This window comes from Anopheles bellator, chromosome 1 (assembly GCF_943735745.2).
Source record: "Anopheles bellator chromosome 1, idAnoBellAS_SP24_06.2, whole genome shotgun sequence".
Lineage (NCBI taxonomy): Eukaryota > Metazoa > Arthropoda > Insecta > Diptera > Culicidae > Anopheles > Anopheles bellator.
Genome location: NC_071285.1, coordinates 46,437,424 through 46,456,290, shown reverse-complemented (window position 1 = coordinate 46,456,290; position 18,867 = coordinate 46,437,424). Strand labels below are relative to the sequence as shown.

Below are 18,867 nucleotides of genomic sequence, written 5' to 3'. Positions count from 1 at the left end.
TTTAAAATGAGACGTTTCCCCGCCAGGGCCGGTACTCTGATAAATGACTCTTTCAAAACACCATTCGAAACGGCTCGATCACAGACCGCTGTTTGTGTTTGTCAGCTAATTTGCAGCCCGTCAGCCAGCGAAAAATATACCGCAGAGTTTCGTACATCGGGTGCGGAATCTCTCATAAGTACCGATCGGGTATAGAGTTATAGGGAAAAAATATTGCCAACATCCCGCGCATCCTGAGCGCAAACGGTGGTTTTCTATTTTTACTCCACAACTGTCCGTGCTGTTGTTCACCCTGCTGTTCGCTATTGTGCCGTTGGAAAACACATTTTCGTAACGCGATTTCGCGTAATCCGAAGGCTTTCAGCTGACTTCCTCAACTTTTGCACCCAACAATTATCTTGCTCTCGGTTGGCCTGTGATCGTAGTCGCAAGATCACAATTCAAAATTGCTTCGCAGTGTGCGTGTCACAGTGTGTTTAGTTGCACCATATATACGCACACACATGTGAGAATGAACGAAAACGTTCTAAAAATATGTTTTCTCGCCCAATTCGCCCCACTCTCCGGTGTGACATGCGGGGTGTTCCCGGATCATCTGTCTATTGACAGAGGCTGCCTCTGCGTTCGGTAGCAAATTTCACTCTTCGTTCACGCGCACAACTCGAAGAAAAGCATAAATTAACACCACAGGATCCACGGCTCAGACGCACACAGACCGGCTCGGTTTCAGCGAAATCGCCGGCGAGCAATTAAACCAAACACACCCTTTGGGTGGTGGTGCCGAAGGGGGCCTGTAAAACACCCATCACCATCGTTTTTGGAAAGTTACTAAATATTTATCAATGTACCGATCGTATCGTTTACGATCTCCGCCACAACGTGGCGTGGTTGTGAGTTGTCAACGTTAATGGTGTTGTTCTGACCCAAATGCTGCCCCTTAACCCTAATTTCGTGTCTCGGTTTTGCTCGGTCCACTTTTTGTTGATGACCGACCAAGAGGCGTTGGTTGGTTTTTTCAAAGTTTAGCATTTCACTGATATCTCTTTTTAAACTGTCTATTTTAGAAACGTCTTTCCTGTGCTACAAGGAACTACAACCCGCGGGAGCTAGTCCGTCCCATCGATCGAACGGAAGTCCCGGCGCTGGCCTTGACGATGTAGACTCGCTCGAGAAAACGTACCGCTCCATCTGCCTGATACAGACCTGTGAAGGTAAGTGTTGCGGTTGGCTCCGGTCTCCGGGTATATTTTTGAATGCAATTTTAATTGGAGTCTGGCCCATTCGCCACATCCGACATTCAGCTACTCCTCATTGACATGTTTACGTACTAATGCATCCTGAAGTGGCCTGAAGAAGATTCTGGGAATGGGGTTATTTTTGGTTGGAAAACGGACAAAATTACTGAAACACTCCGGAGCCATTTCCGAACGTTCGTTGGTCATTGGTACGACTTTTGCTTGCCTCTTTCACTCTGTCTGTCTTTCCTACTCCGCTCCATTTCTCTGCATCTCCACAACATGTGCATGTTTCTCTCGCTGACATCCGCCATTTTCGTTGCGCCGTAACCTGAAAACATCATGCGACATCAGAAGTTCATTCGCCAGGGGAGAGGTCCCCGATCGATCGATCGATCTCCATCAGACACATCTGACACGTTGCTGATCAGCAGAGCCCCCGTTGGGCACACTTTTCTGTCTCATTCCAGTGGCGAACGGTGGAACCAATCGTGTAACGTTCCGGAAGTGCTAGAGAAAACACATGTACACCACCTTTTAACACGCTTGTGGAGCACACCACCTTCACGATCGCCGATCGCCGGCTGCACTCTTTCCGAGTTCGGCACCTCTAATCCGCACCAAAAACGAGCGCAAACACCAACAGCGCACCACTAAACGCGTCGTTCCGTGTCCGGTGTCCCGCAATAAATTGAGGTTTTTGGCCGCCGCGATGTTCACGTTGCTCTTTCCCTTCCGAAGGTATCACTTGCGGGCTCTAGTTGGGGGCATCATCATCATCACCATCGCGAAGCAATCAGACCTTAACCCCGCGCTAACTGTGCGCAATTTCCGATGGTCCGATCTCCAGACCTAGGGGCGGTGGTCACCTAATGAATATTTATATGCCCAAACGAAAGGTCTGATGGTGGCCCAGAGCCACCAATATGGGTTACGAGGTGAAGTTTGTTGCTTTGCATGGGTGCCCCCCGAAAACGTAGCACGGCGCCACGCACCGTACTTTCCTTCTTTACTTTCCAAGCCCAGCAGGTTTTCCCAGGTTTTGGGGGCCTTGTTTCTAGATCCTGCACCTTCGTGATGTGTCAATCCTTATTCTGGAAGTTCTCCAACAATTTAGTATATCTTACTTTTCATCCCAACACACCGTCTTGCCACAGGTGATACGCACCTGTGGCAGAGTACGCAACAGAGAAATACACTGTTACCTCGACTTAGAAGTTGCTAAAAATAGGTTTGGATGAAGCATTTAAGCCACGCTTTAACGGCGTTCGATTAAAGCAAGTATTGAACACTCTTACAGTCAGTAATTCAGTACAGTCAATTTTCGAATGTCTGGAGTCGGCAAAGAAATTTCAGAAAACCCTTTTGCTTTTTTCCTGTCTTATTGAATCAGGCTTACGTAGAGTTAAGTGTGTTGTCCTTACCGGTGAGAAAGGTCATCTTACTAAGACAATTTAAATTCATAGAGTATTCAACCCGAGAATCGCTACGAAGAAGTAAGCCTTCGTTAATAGCTCAACAAGCTTGTTGTTTTCTCATATGTTTCTATAAATTAATTTCCTTTCATCTGGCCCCACGTTAAATGCAGTTCACTAGCTACAGACTGCCTCTGCGTGACCTGCCAAAGGAAATGTCAATCAGCTGTAAACCGTTTTGCTCGCCGTTTGTTCCCGTATTGAGCAGTGCCACGAAGGTCCGAAGAAAGATGAGCCCCGTGTGCGCGTACCATTGAATAAAGGGGACCCTTATGTGAAGTAGACTTAAAACATGATCTTTGCCAAAGCTACATGACATTTTCCCCATTCACCTTGCCACCGGGTCCAACGGGGTTGATCCATGTTCCGGTGGCACGCGCTCGTAAAGTGATACTTCTTCCGTCACACGGCTCTTGAAATCCGATTCTCTCGGCGTTAGCCGCCGTGAGGTGTTAAATACTCAGCCGCGCACCTCCGAGTGGAACGATCGAAAAGTGATAATGTTTTCCAACGATCGGCCCCATCGGGGCGTCGAGTGGCTTGATCAGTGGCCTATAAAATGGCTACTTGGCGTGCAGAAATGATTATGGTGGGCCTTTAACGTGCAAAGTGCAGGCTGTAAACTGCAGCCAGTGCCGCCGCTCGCTGCGTGTCTACTCCACCGGCTGCGCAAACTGTGCAAAACGATCGCTAACACGCCAAGGCAAGTAACGTCTTTATGATCGCCGATGCACCCCGCGGACGAGGCAGGCGCCGACGTTTTATCTAATAAAACCTCGCTCACACGCCAGCCAGCCAGCCAGATGAACGGAGGAGAACGGAAACCAAGGATGAAATCATCATCTTGTGACGCGCACATTCCTTCCAATTTGCACTCTCGCCGGACGATGGGGCAAATGGCCCAAAACAACGCAGAAAAATGCAAATGGTTTGCTGTTGCGAAATTAAAAAGCCCGGAGGCGGATTTCGACATTCGGATATTCCATAACCTTCGCACCATCTCGCCGCCATCATGAGGGTGGTCTTGAAGATCACACTTCAAGATGGCCGCCAGCCTGTTTCAAGGTGGCCCGAGCTGTGTTGCTGGTGTTATTGTTTATTCCAAACAACACATCCCGGACCGGCGCAATCATATTTCACTGTCAAATTGCGAACAGCAGTGGCTACGGACAGCGCGCGTGTCGTGTTTCGTGATGTGGCTACCCACTACTTGGCACAGGACCTTTGTGTTACTGCCACTCGTTTGAGTCGGGGTAGTCAATAAGTGTCCAAGCTAGGGCATAAGAGGAATTGAGTGAAATGCAGGGTTAATTTTTTTTTCAGGCGCAACCCTTACACGCAACCCATACATGCGCAACCCATACAGATGACCGGTCCAACCGGTCCAAGATACACAAAAATTCAAACTACAAACGACAGCAATTTTATTTTAGTTCAAATTTAGCATCGGCACTTATTGATCGACCCCTGACATGGAGCGACATGTCCAAAAGTTTGGCGACACAAAGGCGACTAGAAGACGGCGATGGAATTGGGAAAAACAGCGATCGTAGTGCGCAATGTGACCTTCCTGTGGTTGGTTTGTGCCAAAAAATGTTTCATTCGGCGTGCCGCTTGAGCTTGAGGTTCTAGTAAATGAAGCTGAACCCACGTTCTTCTACCAAGAAAATGGCGATCTGACCGCAATGGACTGACTGGGTGGGTTTATTTTCACGATGCAGTTTCATCGCACGATTATGACGAGCACAGGCAGGGCAGGGAAAAGGCAGCCAAAACCAAAACATCCGCCCACTGTCGATTCACGACCAACGGTGTGCACCGTGGCGGGTTCGCCGGTTGGCTATTTTCGTATTTGGAAGAGTTTATCTTCGTAGAAGGGCATTCTTTGCCACGTCGTTGCGCCCGATGGCGAATAGTAAACGGCGGGCGTCATTTTGTGTGACAAATAATTGGCTAAAAATATTCCATCATTTCCGCGCAGCACACTCGCTCGATGACGGCCACCGCCCAGTCAGGTCACCGTGAATCATTCCCACGGTAGGTAAAATAGATCCTCGCCATATAGTGACAGCTCACGGCGGTATCATCATCGGTCCGTCCGACGTTCTGCGGGCGGAGAAAATTTCACTCGGGCCGTGAGTCACGCCTGCTGAAGTCATCCACCAGGAATGCTGCTTGGGAAAGGATGATTTTCACCTGTTTGCACCGCGGGCTTGTATGTGTGTGCGAGCATGCTTTGGAGTTTTCACGAACGCCGCGACCGACCGCGAATTTGAAACAGACGGATTTTGGTGGAAAAATAGACTCGGGTCGTCCGCGAGCGAGCGCCCCATTTGCGAATGTTAATTTACTGTGCATGGAACCGAAAGGGCATACTGAGACACGGTAGCCAGCCACGGCGAAGGTGCATCGCTAGCGGGTGCGAGAGTCATCTTTATTAATAAAGTTCGGAATTTTCGCGGGATTAGAATGGGAATCTTGGCCACACGAGCAGCACTACCTGTTGGTGTTGCACCAGCAACCACCGTTCCGGGCTCGGTTTTCTTTGTGTTCAGGTATTCCGAAATCTATCGAGCTTACTCTTGATGGATTGTGACTTGTTTGTTTGATCTGAATGTAACCTTCAACCAATTTCCACAATAATCTCGATCGATGTTTTGTAGCAAAGCTATCGCCAACCGCTACTTAACCGTTGCGACAGACGTTCAGGGATTCACTTAGGTGACTCACGATGCATGTTTTGAGCGATACAAACAATAAACAATGTTGCTTATTCTTTTTAAAGACAATGATTGCCTCATCAGCAGCAAAGGTTTGCTAAAAGATCGCGTGCAACCAAGGCATTGCCCTTGATTTTCGGCAAGGATTCAATGCAGTCCTGGTGCAAAATACTTTCGACAGCTACATTAATCAACGGGTGATACGGAGTTAACGTACAACGCAATACAGTTCATATTGTCGTATTATCAATTGATCATTTATTTTAGCAGCCCGAGACATTTAATTCGAAGGACTCAATGTTTTTCGCGATTTACTTTGCAAAGATTTATCAGCGAAAATGTGTTTTTTTTTCGGGGAAAACTTCTCTTGCAATGGAAAGTCTTGGAAAAGCTCCTCAAACAGCCATTGCTACTGTCCAAAAGTATAATCCAAATGCTTCCTTGTTTTGGTGATTTTTCGTTCCCGGACAAGGATCGCGCTTTGGTGCACTTAGGTGGGTGGGATCGGCTGAGAGTTATCCATTACAAGCTTCTGTGCACTAGACGGGCCTAGTATAATAATCACCATAAAGAGAGAGAAAGAGAGATCGCCACCATAAAATAAATAGTGTAAAGTGATAAATAATCAACGCCAATAGCAAGACGACAACGATAGAAAGACGCTGTGTCGCTGCTTAATTTGTTGCGCTGTTGTTTCCAAAGACGGAACACAAGCGAGTGCGAGAGAGAGAGAGAGAGGGATTGCGTGATGCTTTCTTTTCGTTTTTTACTATCGGACCTGTCCAAACAGTAAACAGTATAGTGCTGTAGTGCTGTGCTGCTGGGGGCCGACCACTTAAGAGACCCACTCCACCGGGGCCGCGGGGGAGAAAAGTTGAACCGCGCCATCATTATCAATTGAGCGTATCGCCCGCGCACGGGCTTATGATTGCTTACGGCTCCGCGCGCGCCAAGTGTCACTATCCAGCCCCCCTCGCACCCAGCGCCCACACGGGAGCATAATTTTCGCATAATCGCGAAAAAGAAGATCGCCCAACGATGCGCGCGGCCAGCGCACGCAACGCGCGGCATCACCCTCACCCGCGGCACGGCACAATGAATTATTTATCGCTTTTTTCCTGTTTTATTTTTTTGAGTTTTCCAACGAAGAGCCCGGAGAGCACGTAAAAAAGTGCCACTCGTGAAAAGTATGGGCTGCCGACGATTTTCACCACCCAACCCACGGCTCTCGGCCGGAAAAGCGTGTTCGTGTGGCACTCAATTTCCTTGAGATCGCAGCACCGAGCACTCACCGAGTGCGGCACAGACACTCAGTGAGTGTTTCGCGCATGCGCTTCGTAGTGTCGGCGGCCCGCGGGGCGACTTCATTCTTCTACTCGACGCCCAACGGCCAGGAAGGGGCCGGCATTGCTGTAACCAGAGATCGCATTTGTTTTTGTCTTCCCCTTGTCGTGGAGTTTCGGTTCCGGTGTGTGGCAAGGATGTTGAGCTACCAGCGATGGTGTTGTGCCCGCCCGCGCTCTAGTCAGTGGTTTGTTCCTGGAGCACCTGGTGCGACTTTCGCCACATCGATCGGTTGGTAGATTTCCAAGGCGTGTAGTTTTTCCATGCCGGTGCCAGAGCTGCTACGTGAGTGGTCGTATTTTTGGCACCGATCCCAGGGCCTCTCTGAGGGACCGCCGCAGTGCGCCGGCGTGCACGACTTACGCACGAAACCGAGCCGGGATAGTGCGAACGCCCAGGACCCGGGGCTGTGACCGAAAACTGTGGCCGACCCGAGGCTCACTCTTCGCTCGCTCTTCAGAACCGACCGACGCGTCTTAAGTTATTCGTCTCGGGGATGACTTGAGCGTTTTTCCTTCTTCCCAACTCGCTCTCTCTGTGCTCCTGAAGTGTGGAAAAGTGTGTCGCAAGAAAGAAAAACGTACGTCCGTCCGTGGGAACCTTCCGTGCACCGATCCGACTGTGGATTGTGGATTATCGCTTGTGTGCTCGGGGCCCAACCCGGGGGGATAGATCTCCAGCTTGGTTGGGGACTCCCTCCGTTGGGTCTGCCTACGGCTGCTTTACTCATCCGTTTTTATCCTCTCAGTTTAAGTCAGCATTCAGCGGACTGGATAACCTGAGACCTGTGCGTAGTAGTGATCATACACACCTAGTGGTGGTCTGCAAGAGCAAAAAAATTCGACAACAACCCGGAGGAAGAAATAGTGATTAGTCTGTTGTCTACGAAAAAGAGAGAAAGAAAGTGTCTTTGACCTCCGACCTCTCGTCTGCTTCCCTGCCCTGAGTCCCCGTGCCGGGGAAACGAAAAAAAAAGAAGTGAAGCCAGTGGCGGAAGGCAGCGAAGGAATATCTACCGAGAAGAGGGACCGTGTAGAAAGTTGTTAAGTGTTGTTAAGCGCGCATTGTTCGCTTTTTGAGTTTTTGAGTTTCGATTATTTTCGCTTCGTGTGCGTGTGTATTGTGTTTGTGTTTGTAAATTTTTCGAGAAAAAGTCAATCGCAAGGCCAGTCAAACCAGCAAAAGGGGGCTCTGACGTGTCCGTGTCCGTGGGTCTGTTGAGTACGTTCGAGTGGCATTCTGGAGTGAAGCAGGATGCAGCGACCGAACCCTGATCAACCACCGTTCCAGCTGCAGCAGCTGCAACAGCAGCAGCAGCAGCATCAGGTGCGCCAGCAGCAATCGTCGATGATGATGCAACAATCGTCAACGACGATGCAGCAGCACCAGCAGCAGCAGCAGCAGTTTATGAGCAGCCAGCAGGAGTTTTCGCAGCAACACCAGCAATTTAGCAGCTCCCAGCAACGGATCAGTAGCAGCCGCTCGGAGCAGCACTCCAGCGTGAGCCATCAAGTAACCCAACAGCGAGGTTAGTTGCCCGGCAACGAGCTGTGAGGCTGTTGAGGCTGGTGATCCCCGGGTTATGTAATGCGAAACTGTGCCTACTGTGTGCCGTGCCGTGCGTGCGAAAAGTCACGGCGAAGTGACGAATCCCAGGACATGCGTGGAAAGGTGGGGCCAGAAAGTGGACCAGGGACCTTCCAGTCACCCCGTGCACCGCTCCCGGGGGTTCCAAAGGCTCCTGAATGGCGAGAAAAATTGGAACTGCCAAAATCCTGCGTATGTGTTCGGTGTGAAAAATCCGTGTGTTCCGACCGCAGCACGGCTCTGGCGAGGCGAGCGAATGTGCTAAAAATATACCTTCCTTCGTTCGGTTTGCTTGCGCACTGTGAAACGTTATTTTTAGTGTCGCACAGACCGTTACTGTGACTGACTGTGACTGCGCTGGCCGAAATGTTCGCACGCGCAGGTCCCGCCGCGCAGAGGAATTTCGCTCGCGCACGGACACCCGCCCGGTGCGCTGGTCCGTGCGTTACTCCATCCGGTCCTGGCTCTGCTCTCGCTCTGGGTCGCCTACTTGCGCGGGCGGGCGTGGGTGCGTCGAAAGGACTGCTTTCGGCGGTGCCCGACTTTCTCTCGAGAACCCCAACCCGATGCGGGATCGGACTTGGCGGGCAGGCCTTTGTAACTTCCCGCCGTGGCAGAAGCTGCGGTGACGGCGACGGTTGAGGAGCAGCGCAAAACCCACCAGCCTGCTTATTTTAAGAAAATTGCTGCCCCGTTCGGACGCGTTGATGATCAGTGGCAGCACCGTACGCATGATACGAGCGTGAAAAGACGAAAACGAAGGAATTCGTTTCCATGTGACGTACCCAATCCACTGCCAGGGGAGACCAATTAGTGGGGCGTGTGAAAACCCCGAAAAAATACGGGTTCCGGTGACCTGTGGGGAAACCCTACTCCCGTGATCGGTCAAAGAGTCGATTTTCGTGAAAACGGATGCTGTGGAACCTTTTTGCGATCGAAACAGGAATCCAGCGAAGAATACCGAGCCTACTGGCCGTGACCATGTTTCTTTCTGGTTTTTTGGAGTCCGAAAGGTGCTTTCCGAGGATGCTTCCTTCAACACCTTTTTCAAGTCGCCCATCGGCGACATCAGTTCTTTCGGCGACTTCGAAGCCCTGACTCGGACGACTACGGGGGTTCCTGGACGATCTGCATCTGGGTCAGGATTGGAACCGTTTGTGAAAGGGGATTCAGATTTTCTCAAACATTCCACCAAGACCTTGAGGGTCCGAAAATTGTCAATCAATGAAGAAACATTTCGATGATTTCATTGACACATTGTCTTGCGGGACACTTTTTCGATCGACCCCTTTGGAACAACATTCATAGGTTCTATTCGTGAAAGGCAGTATTCTGCAAAATTCTGGACCTTTTTCGAGCATCAAATACATCACTGTACGATGGAGAAAACTGTGAGGTTGCACCTCATTCTGATTCCGCTGTCCAAAGGCGCGACCTTTTAATGCTTGTTTGTTAACAACTTCTGCCCGCCAATCAGTTCTCGCGGTCGTTAAACAAATTGTTCCAGTTCTAGGTCACACAGTAGCAGCTACGAAGTTGCTCCAGTTACGTACGGTGTGCCCTCACTCCCCCCCACCAGGCGGAGCGGTGATCGGTCCTTTCCCGTCGTACCCGTTCCCACTACCATACACGGCCGGGTCAAGCTCCACCGTCCGTCCGTCCGCCGTCGGCCCATCCGTCGTATCAAATTTCTTACGCCATCTTACGCCGCGATGGGCGTCGCGCGTGTGGCGGTCATCAGGCCTCCCAAGTACGGGCTGAGCTGGGGCTGAGGCCCCGGTTGCCATATTTGGGAGTAAAAGAAACAAGTCGCCACTGTGTGCCCCTGGCCCTTCACGGACCTCTCGTTGTCTAGTGGCCGAGAGCAGCGTGTGTGTTGATTACCGAGAGACCGTGATTGTTACGTGTGGACCGCTTGGCTCACCCAGAGATTGGTTTCTAATCGTCGCCCAAGTCCAAGGTTCACAGTTTTCCAACTCCAACACGAGCATCACTTTCGCTGGCGATTTGGCGACTGTTTTTGTCACCCGCAAACGGCAGGCACGTTGAACCGAACGGGACCGCGAAGTAAAAGGGGTTCCGGTTGGTGGGTTTCCAAATAAAAAAGCGTGGGGCCAGAAAACCTGGTGGTTATCAGGTCGGTCGGCAATGCAACGGAAGCCGATCTTCAAGCGCCGCGATCGATATCCATCCCCCCGGGCATGGGAGTGTGAAATTAATGCACCAACCTAACGCACTTAATGGAGCTCCGCGAGTGAAAGGCCCTCGGAGGCCCGCGGTTTTGCGGTGACGTCCGGTGAAGACCTAACCCCTGCGCGCCCGCGCACATGTTTACGGAAACCGGCGGAAACCGTTCGGAAGCGAAAGCCACCGATCGAGAGGCGATCCGTTTTTACCTTCCGCACTGACCACAAGAGGAGCAGTACCCACCGCAGGACGCTCCGGTGGCCACTAATCTCACAGCCCGCGATGGCGCGCCGAGGCGTGAAATGAAAATGAAAACGGATTTTGTAATAGACCCTGCCCGGGGCTGGGGCTCCTGCTTCGGCTCCGGGGGGTTGATAATTTATCACTCCGTGTCCGTGGTTTACAATTAATCGATCATCCACACCGAATGCGATCGCTGGAGGCTAACTAAAGTTATGCACATTACTATTTGGTTAAGTTAGCCAAGCGAGTGTGAACGAACTTTCGGTGTACCTGCGCCTCTAGCAACCTCGCAGCAAGGTTGATACACGTGCTGTCAATACTAGAGGTCTGAATCGCGGTTTTTGGTCCCGATCCCAGAGTGCTGCTGCCATTCCCGTTCTGGACTCCCGCGTTTCAAGCGACGCCGAGTGACGTGTGGCACGCGCGCACGAGTGCGCATCGACTCCATATCTTTCCATGCCACCGATCAGCCGTTTTTGCGTAGAGCGAGTCAAACTTCCCTTCTCGAGCCACACGCGGTCAGTTGAAACGGCTCAGCTCTGAGAGTCTAAAAAACAAACAACCTGCAACCCACAGTTGGTGGCCACGCGAGCCCAGCGCTCAGAAAATCGCTGGTGCGCTTCAAGATCTGCGGGAAGTTACGCTGCAGTGCGCAGCCCGAGCGCAGTCCCGTAAGCTGCCCGGCTGGCTGGTGCATCCCGTGCACACGCAATCCGGCTGGTGGCGGCGACGGTGTCTGACTCCAGCGACCGACGCTAATCGGTCGTTAACAGTGGATCGGTGCGGATGCGGTCTCTAGCCGCTCCCAAGTTTCGCAAAGTTCCCTGGAGGATCTGACATCTCCAGTACTAGATTTCGAAAATTACGGATTCGAGAATGCGCGTGGCGGCTGGGTTCAGTTTACACAACTTTACGGATCATTAGGACCCCAAGGTAGCTATAGTGCGCATCGTTTCGTAGTGGAAGTGTCAGGAACATCTCGAATGACGTCACAAGGTTTGGGCTGATTTTCCCCATTCGCTCTACAGTTTACCAATACTTCCGTCTCGAGTCCGAATCTCTGCGACCAGATTGGGAAGAATTTGACACTAATTATTATTCGATTCTGAGGTGTGCCTGATCAAGGAGCCAACGGAAGTGAGTCCTATTACTTGTCCCGCACATAAAACAAACGCGGTGGGACCGCGGATTGGGGAGTCGGTGGCCAGCCGTTCAATGTCCCTCGTTCGCGCGCGGTGGTGATCGGCGGGTTAAAAATAACCCCCAGAAAATATATGATCTCCGCAGGGCGCGCTCGTTGCGTAAGTTTGCGTGTCGCAACTGTTCGCAGATGAAGCGCATGTCCTGTCGTCGTCGCCATAAAGCGACCTAAAATTACATCACACCGCGCTACTATCGCGGATCTGACACGGATTCGGCCAGAACATCTGCGTCTGATGCAAGATCCGGCTCCGGCCTGAGCATGCTGAAGTGGAGGACCTCAGGAAGCGCTGTAGTTTGGGTGGTTGACCTTGACCCACAAACTTTACCATTAGAAGCCGTTATCACTCGGCCGAGGCCCGGCACACCTGCACCGTACCTGCGCCGGGCTCTTAAAATAGTGCACCGGGCGATGTAAACACTCGAATTAACGTGCCTTCCCTTCTCTCTCTCTTGCAGTGCAACAGCAGCAGCAGCTGCAGCCGCTGCAGCTGCAGCAGCTGCAGCAGCATCCGGTGCAGCAACCGCAGCCCGTCTACGGTGTACCGGTGACCCCTGCCCCAACGGTCGTCGCGCCCGTCACGCCCGTCACCGCCGGTGACTACTCGCCGCCGGTGTTTGAGCAGATCTTCAAGAACTCGCGCTTCGCGCAGGGCGGCAACGCACTGTTCGAGGGCCGGCTTAAGGGCAATCCGCGGCCGGAGGTTTCGTGGACTCGGAAAGGCGCACCCCTTCTCGACTCCACGAAGCACCGGCTGGCGTACAACCCGGCCACCGGCGCCGTCTCGCTGATGATCAACCAGATCGGACCGGGCGACGAGGGCGAGTACACGTGCAAGGCGCGGAACGCGGTCGGCGAGGCGATCTGCTCGGTGTTCATCCAGCCCGAGGGCATGCCAACGCCGCACTTCCAGCAGCAGCAGCAGCAGCAGGTCCAGCGCCGAGAGCAGCGCCAGACCGTGGTCAAGCAGCAGCAGCAGTACACGAATGGGTACTCGCACACCGAGGAGGAGTTCAAGGTGGACACGTTCGAGTATCGGTTGCTGCGCGAGTCCTCGTACCGGGAGTCGATCACGCGCCGGTACCAGGGTGAAACCGATGCCGTGCTGGTCAGCGTGCCGGACCCGGCGCTTGGTCCGGCCGCGGCACCGCAGATCGGCCAGAAGCCCCGCAACTCGAAGTTGGCCGAAGGGTCGGATGCGGTGTTCAGTACGAGTGTGGTCGCTAACCCACGGCCGCGGCTTTCGTGGTTTAAGGACGGCCAGCGGATAATCCCGTCGGCCGACCGGTACGAGGTGAGCTACGCGAACCAGCAGGCGACTCTGCGCGTTCGGAACGCAACGGCCCGCGACTCCGGCCACTACACCCTGCTGGCGGAGAACCCACAGGGTTGCCAGGTATCGTCGGCCATCTTGGCGATCGAACCGGTTGTCGCGGCCGAGCAGCAACACGTGGTGACGCAGTTCGAACGATCGGAGCAGCACCACCAACAGCAGCAGCAGCAGCAGCAGCAGCAGTACATCGAAAGCTCGACCGAGGCAACCAAAGCCCTGGGGCCATCGTTCGTGACGCTCATCCAGGACGCGGAAACGACCGAGGGGAAGCTAGTGCGGTTCGATTGCCGTGTGACGGGCCGTCCGTATCCGGAGGTTGCCTGGTACATCAACGGCAATCTGGTGACGGACGACGCAACCCACAAGGTGCTGGTGAACGAGTCCGGCAACCATTCGCTGATGATCACCGCCACCGGTCGGTACGATCACGGCGTGGTGACGTGCGTGGCCCGCAACAAGACGGGTGAAGTGGCCGCCCAAGCGAAGCTGGTCGTCTGCGAGCGGGAACAGATCGTGGCACCGAAGTTCGTCGAACGCTTCACGACCGTTAACGTGAAGGAGGGTGAACCGGTGCAGCTGTTTGCGCGTGCCATCGGAACGCCGCTGCCACGCATCACCTGGCAGAAGGATGGCATCCCGCTCGTCCCTGGGCCGGATGTGCAGATCTTTAGCGACAATAGTGGATCGACCACGGTCGATATCGCGCGGGCACGGGCCACCGATGCCGCGTGGTACCAGTGCACGGCTCAGAACGTGGCCGGCACCACCGCGACCCGGGCTCGGCTGTTTGTCGAAACGCCGAAGGGACCGGCGCCGGAGCAGAAGCGTCTTAATTTGCCACGCCCGACCAAGGTCATCCAGCCGGAGTAAGTGATTGGGGTCCTGAGAGAGTGAGCACTACCTGTAGAACTTACCGATTTACCCATCGTTTTTAGAGCCGCTCCTGAACCGGAGATCATCTTTCTGCGGCACGTGGAGCGGGCCGCTCCGCATCTGCCCCCGAAGGAGGAGGAACGGACGTACCCGCCGCCGAAGTTCATCGTCCCGCTTGGGGACGTTGCTCAGGTCGAGGGCGGGAAGGTTCACTTCGAGGCGCGCATTGAACCGGTCTCGGATCCAACGATGCGTGTGCAGTGGTTCCTGAACGGCAACCTGATCCAAGCCAGTAAGTCACCCTTGGGCCTTTGGTCCAATCGACGTTTGGACGATTAAAACGGTGTGATCCTCTCCCATTTTAGGTTCCCGGGCGAACACAACGTTCCAGTTCGGGTTCGTAGCACTGGATCTGCTGACGATCGTGATGGAGGACAGTGGCGAGTACCTGTGCCGACTGTCCAGTGCGACCGGGGTGGCCGAATCGCGGGCCCTGTTGAGCGTGCAGCCGAGGCCACCGATCGAGCAGCAGTCGCAGCACCAGCAGTCGACGCTCGATCAGCTCCAGCACCTGGAGGACTACTCGAAGTACGTGCGGACGGAGAGCATCGAGGAGGTGGTGAACCAGCGGCCCGCTTTCACGCGCCCCCTACAGGACCTGGGCGAGCTGGAGGAGGGCCGGAATGCGCACTTCGAGGCGCAGATCACACCGGTCAGCGATCCGACGATGCGCGTCGAGTGGTACAAGGACGGTCGGCCGATCACGGCCAGCTCGCGCATTACGGCGATCTTCAACTTTGGCTACGTTTCGCTAAACATTATGCACCTGCGGGCTGAGGACGCCGGGACGTACACGGTGCGCGCGGTGAACCGCATCGGAGAGGCGATCAGCACGTCGAAGATCAGCGTGGTCAGCAAGGCGCCCGTTACCGGTGATCTGGGCATCTCGGAGCAGCGTAACTACATCCAGAAGATCGAAGAGCTGGAGCAGTACCAGAAGTACCAGAACATGAAGTTCTACGAGGAAACGCCCGAGAGCACGCAGCGGCCAGAGTTTAAGAGCCCGATCTCGGATCAGCTGAATGTGCGCGAGGGAGGCTTCGCGCACTTCGAAGCCCGTCTCGAGCCGGTCGGCGATGCGACGCTGCGGGTGGAGTGGCTCAAGGATGGACACCCGGTGGAGGCGAGCTCGCGCATCACGTCGTTCTGTAACTTTGGGTACGTGGCGCTCACGATCAAGCAGGTCACCGTGCATGACGTCGGTCAGTACACGTGCCGGGCGTACAATTCGCTCGGCGAGGCACACGTCACCGCGCGGTTGACGGTCGTGACGCGTCAGGACATCATCGTCGACTCGCAGACGAGCCACATGGGCATGGAGAAGATCCAGTACCTGGAGGATGCGTCGCGCTACACACGTACCCAGCAGCAGGAGGTAGAGCAGCAGGTCATCGTGCAGCCGGAACCGCGTTTCCTGGGGCCACTCAAGGGTACGACACGGATCGTCGAGGGTCAGCGTGCCCACTTTGAGGCTCGGTTGGAACCCCAGTCCGATCTGACGATGCGCGTCGAATGGTACCACAACGGGCGCCCGCTGATGAGCGCCAACCGGATCCAGACGTACCACGACTTTGGGTACGTTGCGCTCGACATTCTGGATGTCCGCGCCGAGGACTCTGGCACCTACACGCTGGTCGCTATGAACAGCGCGGGACAGGCGCAGGTTGAAGCGACGATGGTTGTCGAAAGTAAGTCCCCCACGGGATGCGATCGATCGATGGATCCTAACCACCCCTCTCTCTCTCTCTCACTCTATAGCACGCGCCGCGATCGATACGACCAGCATGCACCACGTGGTGGAGCGCTCGCAGCAGCAAGCCGAGAAGCAGTTCGTGGAACCGCAGTACCAGATCGAGGAGCTGTGCAAATCGAAACCGATCTTCACGCAGCCCCTGTCCGATCCGCAACCGGTCGGCGAAGGACGTAACATCCATCTGGAGTGTAAACTGGAACCGCTGGGCGATCCGACGATGCGCGTCGAGTGGTACCAGAACGGGCGCCCGATTACGGTCGGGTCACGCTTCAAGACGTACTACGATTTTGGGTTCGTAGCGCTGGACATCCTTCACTCGACGGCACTGGACTCGGGCGAGTACACGGTCCGGGCGACGAATCAGCTCGGATCGGCCCACACGTCCGCTTGTGTCCGCGTGATCACGCGTTCCGATGTGATCACCGAAGCGCAGAGCGAAATGAGCGTCGAGCAGATGCAGTACCTGGAGGATGCGTCCCGCATGCGACGGGATGTGCTCGAGGACATTACCGTAATGTCGGCACCCCAGTTTGCTCGCTCGCTACACAACATCGAAACGTTCGAGGGCACCAATATTCACCTGGAGTGTCGCCTGCAACCGGTCGGTGATCCGTCGATGCGTGTCGAGTGGTTCGTGAACGGGCTGCCGGTCAAGATCGGGCACCGGTTCCGGCCGGCGTACGAGTTCGATTACGTGGCGCTCGATCTGCTAGGTGTGTACGCGGCCGACTCGGGTGTTTACACGTGCCAGGCGCGCAACTCGCTCGGCGAAGCGGTCAACTCCTGCTCGGTGCGCATCATGGCCAAGAAGGATCTGATCCTGGAGACGCAGTACCCGGCGGGACTGGAGAAGCTCCAATACCTGGAGGACATTGCGCGGTACCGCAAGACCGAGTACGTGGACGAGATCGTTAACGTGAAGCCGCGCTTCCTGACGAAACCGAAGAACATTGAGCGGGCGGCCGAGGGTGGCCACGCACACTTCGAGTGCAAGCTGGAACCGGTCACCGATCCGAACCTGAAGGTCGAGTGGTACAAGAACGGTATGCCGATCACCGTCGGTCATCGGTTCCGCCCGATCCACGACTTTGGGTACGTCGCGCTGGACATTGTGGATTTGATCGCCGAGGACACTGGCACCTACATGTGTCGCGCGGTCAACCTGGTCGGTGTGGATGAGATTGCGGTGCAGCTATCGTGCCGCGGTTCGCAGCAGATCCTGACCAGCACGCAGAACGAGATGGGACTCGAGCAGATCCAGTATCTGGAGGAGAAGACGCGCGCCCAGCGATCGGAGTATCTGGACGAGATGACGACCCAGGCGCCCACGTTTACCACCTCGCTGAAGCACATCGAAATCAAGGAGGGTCAGCGGGCCCACTTCGAGTGCCGGTTGATTCCGGTGTCGGACCCGACGCTCCGGGTCGAATGGTACCACAACGAGGCACCGGTCAAGACCGGGTCCCGGTTTACGGAGACGAACAACTTCGGGTTCGTGGCGCTCGACATTATGGGCTGCCTGGCGGACGATTCCGGCACGTACACGTGCCGGGCGGTGAACGCGCTCGGCGAAGCGGTCACATCGGCCACCTGCATGGTGCACACGCGCAAGAACATCTACTCTGAGTCGCAGCACGAGCACGCACTGACCAGTCTGCGCTACCTGGAGGACAGCTCGCGCTATCACCGCGAAACGGAGGTGGACGAAGTCGTCACGCAGGCGCCCGTCTTTACGCTGCCGGTGAAGGACGTGAAGGTGGCCGAGGGCCAGGCGGTTCACTTCGAGGCTCGCCTGGTTCCGGTCGGCGATGCGAAGATGCGTGTCGAGTGGCTCCGGAACGGCGTGCCGATCGAAGCGTCGAACCGGATCACGACGATGCATGACTTCGGGTACGTGGCGCTCAACATGAAGTACGTGAACCCGGAGGACTCGGGCACGTACACGTGCCGGGCGACGAACGATCTCGGCCAGGCCGTGACCTCCGCCAAGCTGATGGTCCAGTCGAAGGCGTCGCTCGATCTGGAAACGCAGAACGAGAGCGCCCTGGAGAAGATTCACCAGCTCGAGGACTCGGTCCGGTTCCAGAGGCGCGAGGAGGAAGAAGTGGCCGTTACGCAACCGCCACGCTTCACCACCAAGCTGCACGGTCCGACCAGTTTGGTCGAGGGTCAGTCCGCTCACTACGAGTGCCGGATTGAGCCATACCCCGATCCGAGCCTGCGAGTCGAATGGTTCCACAACGGGCAACCGCTCACAACGGGCCATCGCTTCCGGACGACGTACGACTTTGGGTTTGCCGCTCTCGACGTACTGACGGTGTACGCGGAGGACTCGGGCGAGTACACGTGCCGCGCAACGAACCACCTGGGCCGGGAAACGTCGTCGATCGCGCTAACGGTCGCCCCGAAGGCCGGCATCGTGCGGGAAACGCAGCATGAGGGGGCCCTGGAGAAAATCCAGTACCTTGAGTGTGACGCCCGGTACGGCCGCAAGGGTGACGATGAGACGTACGTGGCTGAGAAGCCCGCGTTTGGGCGGCCACTCAAGAACGCGTGCGTAACCGAGGGGCTTCCGGTGCACCTGGAGGCGACCCTGACGCCGGTCAACGATCCGACGATGAAGGTCGAGTGGTACTGCAACGGGCGGCCGATTCAGCAGGGCCACCGGTTCAAGACGACGTACGACTTTGGTTTCGTAGCTCTCGACATCCTGTATGCACACGCTGAGGACACGGGCACTTACATGTGTAAGGCCAAGAATGCTATCGGAGAGGCTGTCACGACGTGCGCTGTTAAAGTCACAGGTAAGTCACAGGTGGTACTCCCGCCCTCCGATTGGGTCTAATACTCCGCTCC

The 18,867-nt window shown here is 55.0% G+C and overlaps 1 protein-coding gene across 1 annotated transcript in view; it reads left to right on the top strand.

The window, feature by feature from the left end:
• The window catches only part of LOC131215730 (titin-like), a 130,227-nt gene that overhangs the window by 41,170 nt on the left and 70,190 nt on the right, over window positions 1-18,867 (top strand). Inside the window, exons 16-21 of the mRNA XM_058210122.1 lie at window positions 1,065-1,211; window positions 11,368-11,462; window positions 12,522-14,191; window positions 14,261-14,490; window positions 14,564-15,946; window positions 16,017-18,815. Of these exons, the coding sequence (XP_058066105.1) occupies window positions 1,065-1,211; window positions 11,368-11,462; window positions 12,522-14,191; window positions 14,261-14,490; window positions 14,564-15,946; window positions 16,017-18,815 (6,324 nt within the window). The remainder of the gene's footprint in view (window positions 1-1,064; window positions 1,212-11,367; window positions 11,463-12,521; window positions 14,192-14,260; window positions 14,491-14,563; window positions 15,947-16,016; window positions 18,816-18,867) is intronic.